Below are 18,028 nucleotides of genomic sequence, written 5' to 3' on the forward strand. Positions count from 1 at the left end.
GCTTAAGTGTTGTGGGTGGCTGACTCTCAACCCAGATAGATGGACTGTAGGAGCCTGTTTGGATTACATCCCGATTGATGCATGGGCGAGCACCGAGCAGCCGAGCACACGCTGGGAGGGCAAAAAGCAAACAACCCCTACGTGAGGCAGCGCCAGGTATATGTTGAAGCATTTCGGACGCGAGCAGATTTCCCATTCGGACACCCGGGTTGTGATGCGTGCATAGTTCCCGTAGTCGCATGCTGGCTGAGGTACTCAAGGTATCAAGCAAACATGGCCACAGTTTTCAGTTGCTAAGACGCCGACATGTGAGTTGGATTGGATAGACCAGAAGAGAAGCAATTGAGGGCCACAGGAACAAGAGGAGATCCATTAAAAGAAATCTTTCTCAGAGAGAAAATCTAAACAGTAACATCAAATCACAAACTACACGAAAGTTGTCCCTTTATTATGGGGATTTACCCATAAGGGAGATGCACAGAGGAAGAGAACGAACTTCATATATCCCTTTTTTACTCAATCAAGAAACAATTGAAACAATTGGAAAAATATATCCTCCTTCCAGCACCTTTTAACAATCTTCTTCTGTGTTGAAGCGTAATAGGAAGAAGCCAAAACATTCTTTCAAGAATCTCCAAATCCCCCATCCACATAACCCCTTGGAATTTAGATTGGAAGTGTGGTATTGAAGGGAGAAGCCTTTACTCTTTTACTTGTTTCTTTGAATATAATATAACATAGTATTGACTACGCACTTCGAAAGATAATGGTGTATTCCGAAGATCAGTCCGTTTTTTATTGAATTCGCAAATTGATAGATCTGGATGATTAAAAGAATGATTCTTCCCTGGGTATTTCCCCACTACCATGCCCTCGGTTGGCTGCCGCAGCCCGCAGGGCCCTAGAGCAGGCCATGGGCAGCAGAGCTCCTCTACAACTACAAGTCAAAATCGCTCTCATCCCCTCCAGACTCCAGTCCCTGAGGCCTGAACAAGCCCTCAATGAGAATCATTTACCAAATAACATCAACACTAGCATAGTTATAACAGAAAGCACAAGTCATCTCATTATCGACGGCAATGGTAGGTTGATGTTGGACTAGCATTCGATCCTTAGATGGATCAGAATGCACACGGGCGACAAGGAATGGAAGAACATACGTCCCCACAGACAGTTTCATGGGGCAACACCACAATCGTCTGCATTTAAGCAGTAATGCCGAATATGGAGTTTCGACTTCATTTCATTTTCATCCCATGGCATATTTCTGGGTCCAGCTGCGGGCTGTTGCCTCGTACTTAGGCCGATCCGTCTTGTACATGTGAGCAATCTCAGGGACAAGAGGATCGTCTGGGTTGGGATCAGTAAGCAGCGAGCAGATAGAAAGCAAAACCTAGAACATAAAAAAATGGTAGTTAGTGGTGTAGCTACACATTAGTATGCAAGTATTTCGAGGATGGAATACTACATATAATAATCGGACTGATCATGAATGGCAGATTGGCAGTTGTAGATTAGGTGAGCATGAGGAGAGAATCATACTCGCTCTGTTCTCTTTTATTTGTCGCGTTTTAGTTCAAAAATGAATTAGCAGACGACAAATGTTTGAACAGAGGTAGTACTATTGTCTGACAGTCCTGTAGTCGAAAGATGCATAAAAACAAGACTCCACAACCTAACCACATATAAAAATATCTCTGGCATTTTTTGGACGTAAATTTTGAACCAAAAGAATGGCTGGCAATTCATAATCTGCCATTTAAGCCCATAACATGCTGACATCATAAACAAAGACAAGTTGTATATATAGGTTTTATTATTAATCATTAGAATAAACAGCAATATAGCATTGAATATTCTACATATAGAGACTATTACAAGGAGGCAAATACTGACATTTCAAATTACAGGAAGCTATATCATATAAATTACCATTCGACAACAACAATATGAAAAGTATAGGGGCTAACACATCAATAAGATAATCATGAGGGCATGCATTTAAGCTAATCATTTACTGTGCATAAGTGATACTAGTAAAGTAGTACTAAATTGGTCCGCACCTTAGAGATTGTCAAAGCAGGGCTCCACTGCTCCTTAAGAATGTCGAGACATATGCTTCCATTACTATTGATGTTTGGATGGAAGACCTTCGTCTTAAAAGATACCTAAAAAAGAAATAGTTCAAAGGTAGTGAACACAAACAGAAGAAAACATACAGAGAACTTTATACAAAAAGAAAAACCCAAAAATTGAACCTATCTAAAATTAAACTTAAGTTCAGTGCCACCAAGAAGTATATTGGTGATATTCGAAAAAATAAGCAACATAACAATGATGAAAGAAACTGCTAAAATAATAAGATACCAGTTTTTAGACCATAGAAATAGAAGGGTAAGTTCATTCTGCATGTCAAAATTTGGGGGATGATCATATGTACAAGAACTTAGACCGGTGCATTTATGAAGTGTGCAAGTTAATAGCATGAACCTCCCTTTACAATAACACATTACAAAAGAGATTGACAGAACAAAAAAAATCAACTCATAGGGGCTGAGAAAGCCCCCAGGCATTTTTGCTAAGAAGACCTTGTGCAGGCGAGAAAACCCCCGCCTCACCTATACACAGCGGCACCGTATCCCAGGTGAGAACAACCGCAGCCTGTGTTGGGCCTTAGACTTGTGCTTTATGGGACAGACGGGGATTATTTTTTTACCTCCAGCCTAAACTCACTCTCATGAAGAGTCAAACCCAAGACTTCAGGAGTACTAATAGAGCCACCTAACCAACTCAGCTAGAAACCTATTCGTAGACTGACAGAACAACACTTTTCATCTTCCAATAAAGAAAACAAAAAAAGAAAAGAAAATTTAACTCTATAATAAAGTGATGCTAACCTTTGGAGGCTTGAAAGGGTAGTCCGGGGGGAAATGAATGTTCACTAAGAAAACACCTCCAGCATATGGACTATCAGGAGGACCCATGATGGTTGCCTGCCAGTGGAACATATCCTCACCAGCAGGACCTAAGTAAAAAAGAGCAAACATAAAACCATTGCTCAGGACTCATCAAATTAGAATTCTAATTAAATAATGAAAGTAAGATGCTCTATTCTGGAATGCTTCTTTTTGAAAATCAAACACCAATGTCAGCTATTACAACATGAGATATCAACAACCATTCCACGGTATCGCAGAGCAAGAATGACAAAAAAAAACTTGTATGCATAGATAAATCTGTGATTACAACAAATAGCATTCCCAGCTGACAAACTACGGTAAAAATGCCATATCCAGTGCTGGCGGCTCCCACATGAGTGGGCTCTGGGGAAGAAATAACCGAGGCAAGCTTTACCCCTGCATTTTTGCAGAGAGGCTGCATCAACCCCAAGACCTTTGGCTCAGTGGAAAGGCTTGTCACCACTGCATCAGGCCTGTCCTTCTAACAAACTACAGTATATATATTCATAACTGATTTTTCAACGAAACATCTCAAAATGAATTCCTGTGAGAACCAAACCCATGAATACCTCCAGTTATATTTAGGTTCACTCAAAGTACAGAGATCTATAACAGAAAAAAAAATACTCGTGTATACGTTCATGACAAAATTCTATAGCACAATAAGTATTTTGTACCATGAGCTTCTACCCTGTAACAGTACAGTTTAATTAGTATCCAGAAATGTAACAAAATGCATCAATACTCAGATACAAACCATGTGGCATCATTCATAAGTCAATTAGTAAATCAAGCTCATACCTGCACTGCATGACGTTGGAGGGTCCTTTTGCAGGTCCTTTAATTCCTTGAGGATACGTTTTGATGCCATGTTACGCCCCTGCATTGACCACATTTGTATATTGTGACTAGTTCGTCGTAAATGACAAATACAATAGTTCAAACAAATCTTAAACAAATGCTACTCAGATAAAATAAGCTGGGACTCTGGAAGCATGAGTAAACAGAATAAAGCAAAGGAGTAGGCATTCATTTGGCTACTGAGGTACTTGCACATCCTAAGTAATCCATAGGCTAACATTAAAATCTACACGGTGGATCCACAAATATACCGAATCTTGAATGACTTCGTCTGCTAAAAGCATATAAAACATCAATCGGGTATCAATTGGACCGATAAGGATGCCAACTCAAAATCTAAAGTTAGCTTTTTCAATTATGATAGTGCCAACAAAATACGTGCACCACGATCTTTGGACATCAGATCAGCACCCCGCTAGCGCTAAACCCAGGAGCAGAACTTGAACAGCACCACAAAACAGCAAAGGTTAAACAGGTATTAGCATGCCACCACACAACAAACAAATCCACAGCAAACTGGATGTAAGGGAGCACCGATCGCCCAAAGCAGAGAATTCTACAGAACAGAGCAAAACGATGCGTCGCCGAAGCAATCTAGGCTTCCTAACCAAACAAAAAAAAAGGATCGAATCCAGTCCTGGATGGATCCCAATCGACGATGGTGCGCGGGGAACGGGGACGACGAGAACGGCTAAGGGATAAGGGACGGAGGAGGAGCTGCGGCCGATGGATACCTGGATCTGGATCGGGGCGCGTCCGGCGTGGAGGGAGGGCGACGAGCAGCCTGCAGAGTTGGGGAAGGAATGGTGGTGGCCTTTGGCCTCGGTGGGTGCGTCGTGAACCGATAACTGAAGAATATGCAAGGTAGGCCGGGGGTAATTCCGGAATACAAAACATATGCCTTCTGCAAGAATTTCCGTGTTACGCTTACGAGTGATGCTATGGTAATTTTGATGTTTATTTGAGCATCGGATTGTACAGTTCATTATCTGACATCTGCACGCTGAAACAAGCAAGCTCTCAGTAATAATGGTCTGTGCATTATAAAGTAATTAAAATATAATGTTATGTCATGACCGATATTTTCATTTAACCTAACATTTTATTGTAATTTACTGTCTCTTAGTCCGGTCAAATCCTGATGGTTGGTATGGATGTATTGCGCCGCAACTAGACACTACAGTCAGTCATCCACTCATGCATGTTGTCCGGTAACCATGAATAGGGCGAGCAAGTATGTGAGGCGACACGAAGGATCAAGTATCTCACGAATTAACTATAGTTTATACAGTTAATTTTATAATTAAATTATACTTAGCCCTTTTGATTAGCGTCCAAACCTTCGATATAACTAGAATAAAGTTTAGGCCCAAGATAGCTACTGCTCCTTACGCTACGAGAAAAGGCACACGCAGGGCGGCGGCTCGCCGGCGTGCGCAAGGCGTCCGACGACCGCCACGCGAAATTGCGTCCCCGCGCATGACATGAATGCCATCACGACTGCCGCCAACCCCAACTAGCACGCCACGGACACGGGCCTGCTGCCTGCTGGATGCCCGGCGTTGCCGTGAAGGCGCGCACTGCTAGTGCTACAGCTGTACAGCCTTCTCTGCGACGCTGCAACAGCAATCACGCGGCACGCGCACGCGGGGAGCATGACTCATGGGCCCTGCCGTCCCAGGTGACGCGGCTGGGTCTCGACCCTGTGCTCAGCCAGCAGCCTGTGGCTGTGCCAACCACTAGTTGGCTAGTTGCCGGACACGGCCGGCAGCAGGCGGCACTGCGGCAGCCGGCAGGCGTATGGTTGTCGAGGGTCAGCCGTGGCCCGTGGGAGCAGCGTGGTTTGGCAATAGTTGCGCTGCGCCCGCCGCGACCAATCGTTTTTGCACGTCCGTTTCTGCGTACAGGCGTGTAGCCCCCATTTGTTGCGGACGGGCAAAACCACATCTTGATGTACCCTAGTGGTAGTGCCGTAGTGGTTGGACCGTTGAAAACTATCAAACCGGTTAACAGATGTGACCTCTGCGAGTCACCCACTCAGGTCGCTGACTACAGACTACTACCAGTAAAGGTAGGACAATGGCATGGATTGCATAGGATATGACGGCACAGCAAGCAAACAGCTAGTTACTACCATTAGCTGGCACAAATAGAAGGGAAATTCAAATCATTAATCACGGCCTCAGGAGATTATGTCAAATTACAGAACGACACTATCCTATGAAAATCAGAAGAGATACTGATTTAACTTAGCAATACAATGGCATGGACTGTCAATCAGATTTACTGGAACCGACGGAAAAAAGAAAATGCACAACAGATTTACTGGAAACGATATGGAACCGACGGAAACTGCGCTATGCAGGTGGCTATCAACTTTGCCGAAGCTCTATAACCAATTCACTATGCAACCTAGCTAACATCTCTTGCTAAACTACTATCACGGTGCTTGCGCGGTCTCTGGCCTGTCCTCCAGGGGCGTCCTTGTCCCAGAAGAAGAAGAGTAAGAATTCCGGATCTCCGTGATCCTCCTGATCACCTCGTCCATCCTAGGCCGCTGCTCGGGGTCGGCGGCCACACACGCCATCGCGATCTGGAGCATCTGTACCATCTCGTCCTCGACGTTGGGGTGCCTCAGCAGGTCCACGTCGAAGATCTCCGCGGTCCACTCCTCGCGAACCACAGACCGCACCCATTTTGGGAGGTGCTCTACGGAATCCTTGCGACCGGGAGACCTGAGAGGGGCTTTTCCGGTTAGCATTTCAAGGAGCAAGACACCAAAGCTGTAGACGTCGGACTTCTGGATCGTTTTTTTCGTCTCGAGGACTTCTGGTGCTCGGTATCCGACAAGCTGTGGCAGGGACGTCTGTGGAGTGGTCATGATCTGTGCCAAGCCGAACTCGGAGACGCGACCGTCGAGGTTCTGCGATAGAAGGACGTTCGACGCTTTGATGTTGCCATGGATGAACTTCCCTCCTCCCTCAGCATGAAGATGTGCGATTCCACGGGCTACGTCCAGAGATATCTTGACCCTTGTCTCCCAGTTCAATGGAGCCCTTCCATCAGCTTTATTCCCTGGAAGTAGTTGCAGTGAAATGCAACAGTGTCATTTCATTTCACAAGCCATCAAAAACTACACAAAGTATTGTCAACAAAGAATGACAGCTTCTGGAATAAATTAACACATTCAAAACAAAATGCTAAAATGAATCTTTTTGATACACTTACAGTGAATGCTAATGGCATGCATCTTCCAATTGATAGTTCTCAAAGGAAAAGGACAAGGTGGGCAGCTACGATAAATGGTGATAAGTTTACTCGATTCTTCTATTAGGCAAAGAAAAAACAGCTCTCACATGATCAAATAAAGAGCTAACACATAGATTTGATACAGGTTTGGTGGCAACTCTAGCACAGATTACAGAACACCACTTTAGTCCATTTCTTCTGATGATGAAGGTTGCCGGGCACAATTCAAACAGAAGTGTAATGATGTTTAGTGTTAGACTTTGTGTATATGACTTGTGGGCCTAGGTCCCCTCTATGTATATGTTCCCTATATGTACCCTTTGTTATGACAGCAAAACTTACTTCTTCCCTTTCAATATGGTATCGAAGCCACGCCGGGGTATTCTAGTACTCACCTTCACTAGGCCCGACATCGTCTACGTCGTCCAATAGGTGTGCCTCCACGTGTACACCCCGCGGAAGCCACACCTCACATCTACGAAGTGGATCCTTCGTTACCTCTGTGATACCCTCAACCACGACATTCTTCTTTGGCACTCTTCGGACTTCGAGTTGGTCGTCTACACCGTCGCTGACTGGGCGGGTTGTCCCGACACACGTCGGTCCACCTCGTACTGCGTCGTGTTCCTGGGCGACAACCTGGTCTCTTGGTACTCGAAGCGGCAGCCCGTCGTCTCCCGCTCCAGCGCTGATGCTGAGCACCGCACCGTAGCCAATGGCGTGGTCGAAGAGTCCTGGCTCCGCCAACTCCAGGAGCTTCACACCCCTCTCGCCCGGACCACTCTCATATATTGTGACAATACCAGCGTGGTCTACCTCTCCACCAATCACGTGCAGCATCAGCGCACAAAACATGTGGAGAGCGACCTCCACTTCGTCCGCGGGTGTGTCGTTATCGACGATGTCTGCATCCTCCACGTCACAACCACCTCCTAGTTCGCTGGCAACTTCACCAAGGGCCTCCCCTCGATGGTGTTCTCATAGTTTTGGTACAGTCTCAACATCTATCGTGGCTAGAGTTTCGACTGCGGGGGTGTTAGACTTTGTGTGTATGACTTGTGGGCCCAGGTCCCCTCTATTTATATGTTCCCTCTATGTACCCTTGTTATGGCAATACAACTTCCCTTCCAATATTTAGTATTATTTGTTTCTTGGGAAACAATGTGATTAGGAAAACTTGGATGATGATAAACAAACTACTATACCTACCAAAGTTTCACTGTCCCAAACCCACTAGTAGTATTCATTCTGGTTTTAATTCATGATTTATGGCTAAATGTTTAATAACCTTGAATTGTGAGTATTAGGGGTGTTTGAATGCACTAGAGCTAATAGTTAGTTGGCTAAAAAATTGCTAGTGGAATTAGCTAGCAAAATATTAGCTAATTTGCTAGAAGTAGCCCATAGCTGAACTATTAGCTAGATTGTTTGAATGCCTTCAGCTAATTTTAGGAGCTAACTATTAGCTCTAGTGCATTCAAATGTGACCTTAGTCTATTTTCTAGCTTCAATATTGAGGAACAAGTTGAACAGTTAAAAATCAAGAAATAGGCAAAATAATGAGCCTACCATGCAAAACAACAGCAAGGCTACCAGATGGGACATAATCAAACACCAACAATTTCTCATCCTTGGAGTAATAATAAGCCCGCAATGGAATGACATTTTGATGCTGGCCAACCCTGCCAATTATCTCCATCTGCTGTTCAAAGTCCTTCTTGCTAACCACCACTTCCTTCAATCTTTTGACAACAACTGTGGTTCCATCCTCAAGAACAGCTTTGTAGGTGGTTCCATAACTTCCTTTTCCAAGGACTTCAGCAGAAGCTCTCAACAAATCCTCCAAGTCAAAATTATATGAACTACCCCCGAAGAAAACCAATTTATTCCTCTCTGCTTCCTGAACACCACTGCTGTAGTCTTCCTTAGGATTTTCTGCCCTTCCACCTGCAATAGCTTTTCCTTTGGACGAAGCTGTGGTAGGTTCAGTGTGTCCCTTTCTCTTGAAAATACATATCACGAGCATGAGAATCAAAATAAGCAACAATACCCCTCCAATAGCAGCAATTGCAATTATCACACCAGTTCTGATCTTTTTCCAGAAGCTCTTCTTGATCTTATTGGGTGATGGTGGTGATACTGGAGAAGGAATAGGTGCAGTTCCAAAACATGGTTCCAAAGGAAAGCCACACAGAAAAGCATTCCCTAAGAAGGAACTTAATGGAAACCTCTGCAAAGAAGGTGGTATTGGCCCACTGAGGTTATTGTTGCTCAAATTCAAATGTCTCAATTTGGGAAGTTGGAGGTCAGGAATAGGTCCAGAAAGTGAGTTATTCTGGAGAAGCAATGCAGTAAGTTGAGTAAGATTTTGCACCTTCAATGGAATTTCTCCATCAAAAGTGTTGTATGACAGGTCTAAGAATGTTAAGCTGGAAGAGAGGGAAGTTGGTATGATTCCAGACAGGTTATTATGCTGAAGGTAGAGGGAATGGAGGGCAGGAATAGATCCTACCTCAGGAGGGAGGTCGACAGTAAGGCGATTTGACCTAAGGCTCAATACCTCCAGGGCATCAAGCTTCCCAAGGGTGTCTGATGGTATTGGACCAAAAAGTCCTACAGCAGGTAGGCGCAGTGTATGTACACGGCTCTTATCTGGCGTGCATGTCACCCCCACCCAAGAAGTGCAGACAGGTGTGGTGGAGCTCCAGTTGAGCTTCCTGCCACGAGGCAGTGATGCAGCAAATGCGAGAAGAGCCTGTTTGTCAGAGTTCAGATCAGCACTTTTGGCATGTGGAATGCTTGCAATGAGAGAAGCAGCCACGAAGGCTATCACTGTAAGATGTTGCATGGCTGAGACTTGCTTGAAGAGAATTGGTTGAGCCCTACTATACACGCTTTTCCACCGTAACTTCAATCCTCTAGCAGTACAGAAATAGAAACAAAAGTTAGTGAAAATAGAGCATAACAATAAAATCATAGTTTATAAGGAAATAAGGATAGTAAGCATGATGCATAAGCTATTGTCCTCTGATATACTTTCATCACTAACTTCCTATTAAGAAAAAAAAAGATGATTAATAGAACCTGAGAAATTTGACAAAAAGTGTGAGGAACACATCTTGCACATGTTGGCAATATTGCAGAAAATAGTACATCAAATATTTGGATCCCAAAAATACAAAGCTATTACAAATATAGATAGGTGGGGAGTGAGACATTTACTTGTGTTAACAATCAACGAGTAGCATGTCTCCCTATTTTTCAAAATCGAGGTCAAATCTTAGTTCATTTCAAAGACAGAATCCTTAGCCAGAAAGAAATACTAGTAGATATTCTATTACAAAATAGTACTCATATGGCCTAAACAGAATCATGACACCCTAAACCTACAAAAAAACTTTAGAACACTAAATAAGAAACAGTGCAGCTTATACAACATGACAAATTATTTGAGAGTTTCAGGGTGGCATTGGGAGCCACTCAAGCTGTACCTACCAACACTATGACTTTGCATAACCCAGAATAATTCACTTTGGCAGCTGGAGCTAGCATGGTCAAATGCAGGGCGCTTCATATTTCTCAACTGCCAGTAGTGAGAGCCTCTCCAAAAGGAAACACAAATGACCATCATTGTCTTTTCCTCTAGTCTCAACCTAAGAGAAACCATCAAACTGACCTGCCACAGTTTATCATCCTTTTTAAGGGCTTGTTCGGTTAGCTCTCAATCCATGTGGATTGAGTGGGATTGGATGGGTTTGAAACCCAAACAAGTCAAATCTCTTCTCATTTTTTTCCAATCCCATCCAATCCATGTGTTTTGGGAATAACCGAACAAGCCCTAAATGGGGCAGTTGGGGTTGGGATCAGGAGCATATGACAAAAGCAAACCACCCATACCACATCAGAAAGTAGCCATCATTCATCGGTCACCAGCCTCCTTTTAATAAAGCACATAACTCATTATTTTAACATATTAACTGTAAAATAAAAAACTGTCCCCGAGCAATATAATTAGGATTAGTACTAACTAACCATCTTCATAAGAAAACAGTAGCAGATAATGCCAAGAACTGTTTTGCCGAAGTCTCCCAAAGGGAAAACTGCTAGATTCCTTTACTTGGAGGTGATCTCCCTCATGTACCAGTGACAGCATATAGTACTGCATTACATATTACACCTCACCTAACCTTCCACATACGCCTGATGCAGCAGTCATGCCGTTGCGCTCTGAAGAAGCACCAAAAGTGATGGCACAGCACAGACAAGGCTAGCACATAAAAGCTAAAGCTCTCTGATGCAATGCAAGAAACCAAAGGGGAGATGAGAAAAGACGAGCGCTTTGGACCTTTGGTGGGGCTGAGGTGAATTAATGCCTTTGTTCTCATGGGCTGGATGGGCTATAGGCTGGCACGGTCCTACTCGAATCCATCACACCGCGCAACCGATTGTGCACCCAGTAAAGTGAAGATATGACTGTCCCAACCACACAAACAACGTTAATATAATAATAGCATAATTAATTTTCCATATGAAAAAAAGGAATTGCCAACACATCCACAAACGACAAAGCAACAAGGATTCCAGAGAGAAGTACCAAGTACTGGTCCAGAGGTTTTTTTTAGATCGGACCAAGCGGTTCTTTGATGAGTGGAAGTATAGGTGTACATTTGGGCCGGGCCTGGTGGGCCGGCCCGAAGCACGGAAAAAAAGCACGGCCCAGGCACGGCACGACCCGAAATAATTTAGTGCCGGGCCGGCACGGCCCGTTATATCGGGCCGGGTTTGGGCCGAGGCCACGGCCCATGGGCGGGCACGAGCACGGCCCATTTAAGGCAGGCACGAAATGGCCCATATAGAGGCACGAAAAGGCCCATATATTTATTAAAACCACACTTCATTCCACACTTTCATATACTTGATAAAGAACACAAAGCTAGAGATAATGCTAGTTAGATGTTTTTTGTAGCTTTGAATCAGAGTGTGTGATGTAATTTTGCTTTGTTATGAACATTAAACAATAAACTGAACTTACGAACTTTGTATAGAGCTGATTATACTCTTTTTCCTTCTAACATAATGATTTATAAACGAGGTAGTCATTGCATAGCTGTGGTAACTTTAATACAAATATTAAGTTTGATTTTGTTCAAATTTATTTGTCTTATCTTTTATTTGTTTTATTATTTTTTTGAATTTAGGGCTCTAATGTGAATTTCGGGCCAAAAATTGAATTTCGGGCCGTAATATGAATTTCGGGCTTTTATAATTTCGGGCCGCCCGAAATGAGCCCGGCACGTTTAAGCAATTACGGGCCGGGCCGTGGGCCGAGGGCTAGGCCCATGGGCCGGCCCGGCACGGCCCAAAATTCAAACGGGCCGGGCCGGCCCGAAATTCAAACAATACGGGCCTTTTCGGGCTTGGGCCGGGCCGGGCCGCCCGAATGTACTTCAAATTACCTAACTCTTCAGAATTTTTTTTTATTTTTGAAAAAAGGTCAATTTGTCCTCCTCTTAAGAAAAATCGAGCCCAGCAACCATGCTAGCGTTTTATCAGATTCCGAACTGTGATTTTTGTGCAGGAGGAGCGGACACACAAACTGCATTGCAGTAACCTACAATAGCCCATACATCCATTGCTAAATTTTCTACCAAAAATGGAGAGCGGGGCTAAACCCAGCTGAAATCCCAATCTTGGCACCAATTTCTCAGGCCCGGAAAGAAACGAGTGCAGAAAAGGAAAGCGCTGCCTCAAGAACAGAGAAGGTCCCAAACCTTTTGGCGAAACCCAAAACGACACCCTCCCACTCTCCCTCCTTGCGTTTTGCGCGGCAAGATGCAAGCTCTGGCCGGAACCATGCGAAGGAGAGGCCGATTCGAGAACCGTGATGCAACTCAGGCCGAACCGCCCAGGGGGAAAGCCAGCATTGCGCCGAGGCGCCGCGGAGAACTTCGGAGGGAGCCCGCGCCACCAGTCGCCACTCTCTCCTCGCTGGAGACCCGGGAGGCCGGGACTCGCCGCGACTGAGCTGTTCTCGTGCCTGCGCTTCCTCTGTCCGCGGAGTGTTCGGGGTGTGTGGGGCACTGGGGCGTGGTGGAGCGGACGCGAACAGGGCGGTGAGAGCTGTACTGAGTGTGAACCAGTGTGATGCCGCCTGCACGTCGCCTCTGTTGTGTGTGGCCGTGTGGGGTATTTTGTTTTGGAAATTAGACTATCCGGTTACCTCTAAATTTCTCCTATTTTTTCATCTCACTATCAACAATTTATCCTCTACTTTTTCATTTTTTTCGTCATATCATCAACAGTTTATCCCCTAATTTTTCATCTCCCGCGGCGGTTTTCCTAAATACTATTCATATACGGATATACCCCACTACAACCATAAAATATCATTTCCTATATATTTTTTTAATCTATTATCAATTTTTCATCTACTAACAATTACTCGTGAATCCACCGCTACAAGAATGAACAGTAAAACACTACCTATGAAGGGAGAGAGAAGAGAGCCGATGTGCAGGGGGTAGCGCTGCGTGCAAGAGGAGGGGGCTGGCGTGCGGATACCGCTGCGGGCAGCCTTCTGTGTTCAGCGGTTTCCCCTAAATTTCTCCCCATATATCCCACTCACGTGCCACATCAGCATTCTCTCTCCCCATATATCTCAACGCTCTACAGCGGTTCCCCCTATATCAAACCTCTATACCCCACCACACAAATATTATATACTTTCATCATCAACTAACTCAACTACCATCAAATATTAGTTTTATTTTTATTTGTTGTATGCACAGTACGCGGCCGTAACTTAGTCCACAATTAATTAGCAAACTTCGTAATTAGTATTAATACGTTAGTAATAAAACGTTCGAATTTTATGTTTTTTAAAAAATTAGAAATTCACATTCTTCTAGTACACGACACGAGTGGCTTCCACCACACGACTGGCTTCCACGACAAGCCACGACCTCCTGGCTTCCTTGACACACCGAAGCCATCTATAAATAAGGTACCCCCTGCGGGCATGCTCCACTCATCTACACACTCCTCTCTTTTGTACCATCCTCCATTCAATCAAAAGTACGTAGTACGTACTCTTAGTTCAGCTCGTCATGGACTCATTGAAAAGCCTAGTGTTGTCTTCGTCATCCGATGATTCTGACGATGAGATCGATAACTTGTTGCTTTGTCAACATGTTGACCACCTTGGACTAGGAGACACGAGCACGCAGCGTAGGCGCTCTTCATTGCCTCGCCGAGTTATCCATAGGGACCACGCTGCTGGAGAAAATCTCATCAAGCACCACTACTTCGGACCTAATCCAGTGTATCCACCACATGTTTTCCGTCGAAGGTACATTTCCTAAGTAATGCTTTTACTTTGATTTCGAGGTTCGATTTCTTATTTTTTTGCTTTGTTTTGGTTTTTAGGTTTCGAATGCATCATCCTTTGTTCCTACGTATCCTTCGTGTCGTTCAGCGAGAAGACGATTATTTCACTATTCGATGTGATGCAACAGGTTTAGCAGGGCTCGGTCCATTGCAAAAAGTATGTGCTGCTTTGCGTATCCTTGCGTACGGGTTACCAACCGATGCGGTCGATGAGTACATACAGATTGGACAGACTACGGCTAGGGACTGTCTTATCTGTTTCTGTCGCGCAATCATCTCTTCCTTTAGCGAACGATACCTCTGTATCCCTAACCACGACGACATTGCTCACATACTTAGTGTAAACACCGACAGGGGGTTGGGATCGTAATCACCTCGCTGAGATGATGACTGCTTGCATTATTATGCACAACATGATTGTCGAGGACGAAGGAGATGGCGCAGCAAACGTGGATTTCATTGGGCCCACTGCCCCCAGAAGTTTGTAATAATATTCCAGAGGTCCGCAACGAGTGGCTAAACAATCATATCTGATCTGAATTACCCAACGATCCCGATCAGGACATAACTAGTCAGGCCACATACTTGTCGTTGCAACACAACCTGATAGAACACCTGTGGGCACGTCGAGGGTCAATGGGTTGAAGCTCTTTCTCCAAACTATGTGGTAACTTGATGTGTGTTCCATTTCTGTAGTTTACTATTTGTGTAGTACCACGAATGCAAGTATTGTCTTCTATCAAGGTCGACACTTATGTACTAATGGTTAGTTTGTCATGTAATGAATCTGGTACAAATAAAGTGCACATGTTGCCAATCGTGTTCTCATGTATGAATAAACCTTATTCTGAAAAATAATATTCTGAAAATAAACAATGTTCACAATACGAAGCTAATGTTCTCAAACAATGAAGCAAATGTTGAACAAACTCAAATGACAGATGGCCGAACACACCGGACCACGATACGCCGAAACTTGGTTCGCAACATATTATGAAATACAATAATACTCATCACACTGGATTGTTGATGAAATAGTCGATTAAACCTTTTCTCCTCGCGATGTATACAACTCTCAAATCTTCTGGTAAAGCATCCATATCCATAGCATGGAGTTTATTCAGCTCTGCGTCCTTTCGGATCCTTTCTTCAATCATCATTTTTGTTTGCTGCATTTCTATTTCCTTGGATTGAACCTCCAACTTTTTGAGTTCAACTTCCTTCAAGAACTCAATATTCTGTTGTTTTAGCTCTGATTTTTCTTCACTTTGCTTCAATCTTGCTATTTGAATGTCATGGATTCTTGAAAGGTAGTCAGTAGACTGGGATGAACTGGACATTGCCTTCTTCCTTGATGCTTTCGTGGAGTCACGTCCTAATGGCCTCTTACCTTTTGAACCACCTTCCTGATATTCAAGATCATTAACAGAACCTGAAGGTGTACGACTACCAACAGGGTCCATCCCCGCATTGCCTCTCCAGGGGCTTCCATGAACCATGGCATCCCATTTCGGTTCATTTTTAGGTGCGTCCAGCAATGCATGAAATGAAAAGGATTTTTCTGTGAGGTAGCATATAGAGTTGCAGCTTTTGAAGTCTACACAAGATTTATAATAATTGTCAGATCATGAATAACAGTAAGTACACATAAATCGTCACCATACATTAAGTAGTACGAAGGAATGTTATTATACCTTGTCGTTATCTGTTAGGCCACTCTGGTTTTCCCTTAGGACTCTAGCGTAGAATCTAGCAAATTTGCATGTTTCAGCTCTTATTTTGTCCCATCTGCTGCTCAAAGCCCTATTAAGTCTCATTGTAAACTCACCTCTAAGTTCATTGTACCTTTTCTCAATTCTAGCCCATAACCCCTCCTTCCTCTGCCCTGTGCTAATGACTGGGTCACTACTAATCTCTAGCCAAGTTTTGCAAAGCAAAAGGTATTCATCAGGTTTGAAGTTCTGTTCCTTTGTCCTCCTAACTGTCCCAGGTGTGTCTGAAGGTTTGGTAGGGCTGTTAACTTACTGGACACTGTGCTCTGCTTCTGATTCAAAATTGATAGGGTCAGTCTGGTTGGTGACATGGGTATAAACCTGGGGACATGGAGTGGGTGGTACCAACTGGGGTTGACCGAATGATGTTTGTGGTGGAGGACCCCCAGGATTCATCATACCAAAAAATGGGTTCCATGGATTCCGAAAGGGATATGAAGATGTGTCATTAGCTCCCTAGGACCAGGTAGGATTGCTCATCTGGGATATAGGACTAGTAAATGTAGAAGGATGGGTTAGGTCTAAACCTTGGCCCTGCCACAACTGAGGATCCCACAGGGTGGGGGGAAATCTGGTTACCTGTATTGGGGCTGGCACCAGTAGGTCGAATAGGTGTGTTTCTGTTGTTGTCAGCCATTCTGGGAATGAAATACACGAATAAATTAATTTGGACAACAGATAACAAACTTGTACTAAAAAGTAGAAACTTTCATGCATTCCACATAAGGTTCATACAAAAGGAACATAAGGATGAAGCATTCCACATAAGGTTCATACAAAAGGAACATAAGGTTCAAGCATTCCTACATCGGTTACCCATGCATCACAGACATAACACAGAAGTTCCTATTTATTTCGATGCATTACTACCACTAAGACCATGGTCTAGGTACCACAATTACAGGTTCCAAATGCTATACCTAGTGGACCTGTCTGAGTCGTACGAGTCATTGTCACTGGCCTCATACAATTCTGGTGAGGAAGGGGGGTGAAAGGAAATTGTTTAGGCACTGGGTTGACAGGCTCCACAAGTTTAATTTCTTCGTCCATCCTCTCCTTCTCTGGGTCTGACCTTGCTTTGCTCTCTAGTGCATCCTGCTCCATCAGGTCGACCTCCTTTCGAATTGCAAGTAGTGCATTAAGAAGGTAATGCTCATCAGCCAAATGCAGGAAAACCTCTTCTAGAAAGCTTCTAATATTGAATGCACCAGTTTCCACTGAGGATGCAAGATTGAGGACCAAGTTTTGCAGCACTTTGGCATCATGGCTGCTCATCTTGATTCCTATCCTCAAGCAGTATCTCCTTGGCTAGACAAGGTGCATACATGAAAAAATTAGGCCCACTGTTGTTACTAATTAGTGAAATTAAAGTGTTCATGGCAGTTACCAAACACCACTAATTGTTGGGCCTAAAATGCTAAACTATTTATACACATTATATAAACACTTTGACCGTGCCTTGGTACATCTGTTGGTTGCATATAATAAACTAATCTTACACAAAAAACATTAGTAAACAGACAGCATACATGGAAAGTAGACTTATGCAATTGATTAAAAACAATGAACTATAGCGAAAAAGGATTTAGAACCTCAATTAGTTGAAGTGGACGTCAAATAATGAAATAATTATTCGAAGCTGCATAATAAGTAAAGGTATTCGTTAGTTGCATGCAATGGTTAGTCATGTAAGGAAATACTACTCGAAATTGTAGGTTGACTGAGTCCAATTCATAGACAGAGTTACTGAGTCGAATTCAAAGATATGGATATGGAAGGACCTAGGGGTTATGTTGGGGA

At 43.8% G+C, this 18,028-nt stretch overlaps 2 protein-coding genes across 7 annotated transcripts; both read right to left on the reverse strand.

Annotated features, from left to right (window-relative positions):
- Positions 1–1,040: 1,040 nt before the first annotated feature.
- Positions 1,041–4,675, reverse strand: LOC103651070 (ubiquitin-conjugating enzyme E2-17 kDa-like). Its single transcript, NM_001322016.1, has 5 exons — positions 4,556–4,675; positions 3,762–3,840; positions 2,898–3,025; positions 2,064–2,168; positions 1,041–1,393 (listed from the first exon to the last, which is right to left on the reverse strand). The coding sequence occupies exons 2-5, from the start codon at positions 3,829–3,831 to the stop codon at positions 1,250–1,252; spliced, it is 447 nt and encodes a 148-aa protein (NP_001308945.1). The 5' UTR covers positions 3,832–3,840; positions 4,556–4,675; the 3' UTR covers positions 1,041–1,249.
- Positions 4,676–5,971: 1,296 nt separating this feature from the next.
- On the reverse strand, positions 5,972–13,236 carry LOC100381972 (probable inactive receptor kinase At5g58300). 6 transcript variants are annotated; one of them, XM_020549843.2, is made up of 5 exons: positions 12,842–13,236; positions 11,416–11,543; positions 10,566–11,297; positions 8,640–9,988; positions 5,972–6,896 (listed from the first exon to the last, which is right to left on the reverse strand). In XM_020549843.2, exons 4-5 carry the CDS (start codon positions 9,916–9,918, stop codon positions 6,262–6,264), a joined length of 1,914 nt encoding a protein of 637 aa, XP_020405432.1. In that variant the 5' UTR covers positions 9,919–9,988; positions 10,566–11,297; positions 11,416–11,543; positions 12,842–13,236; the 3' UTR covers positions 5,972–6,261. The 6 variants fall into 6 exon arrangements, with proteins under 6 accessions (XP_020405432.1, XP_020405434.1, XP_020405435.1 ...); XM_020549845.2 differs by lacking the exon at positions 11,416–11,543 and having other exon boundaries at positions 10,566–10,746; XM_020549846.2 differs by lacking the exon at positions 10,566–11,297.
- Between the last annotated feature and the right edge of the window lie 4,792 nt (positions 13,237–18,028).

Source organism: Zea mays, chromosome 3, assembly GCF_902167145.1.
Source record: "Zea mays cultivar B73 chromosome 3, Zm-B73-REFERENCE-NAM-5.0, whole genome shotgun sequence".
In the NCBI taxonomy this organism is placed as follows: domain Eukaryota; kingdom Viridiplantae; phylum Streptophyta; class Magnoliopsida; order Poales; family Poaceae; genus Zea; species Zea mays.

What these genes read in the sequence shown, in the direction of transcription:
- LOC103651070 (NM_001322016.1), bottom strand. Translation starts at nt 3,831, where the DNA reads ATGGCATCAAAACGTATCCTCAAGGAATTAAAGGACCTGCAAAAGGAC. An exon ending in ACCCTTTCAAGCCTCCAAAG is followed by an intron (nt 2,169 to 2,897) that starts GTTAGCATCACT and finishes TTTCTTTTTTAG; the next exon opens with GTATCTTTTAAGACGAAGGT. An exon ending in CTGCTTTGACAATCTCTAAG is followed by an intron (nt 1,394 to 2,063) that starts GTGCGGACCAAT and finishes TTTATGTTCTAG; the next exon opens with GTTTTGCTTTCTATCTGCTC.
- LOC100381972 (XM_020549842.2), bottom strand. Translation starts at nt 10,047, where the DNA reads ATGATTTTATTGTTATGCTCTATTTTCACTAACTTTTGTTTCTATTTC. An exon ending in CCTTGCTGTTGTTTTGCATG is followed by an intron (nt 6,897 to 8,639) that starts GTAGGCTCATTA and finishes AACTACTTCCAG; the next exon opens with GGAATAAAGCTGATGGAAGG.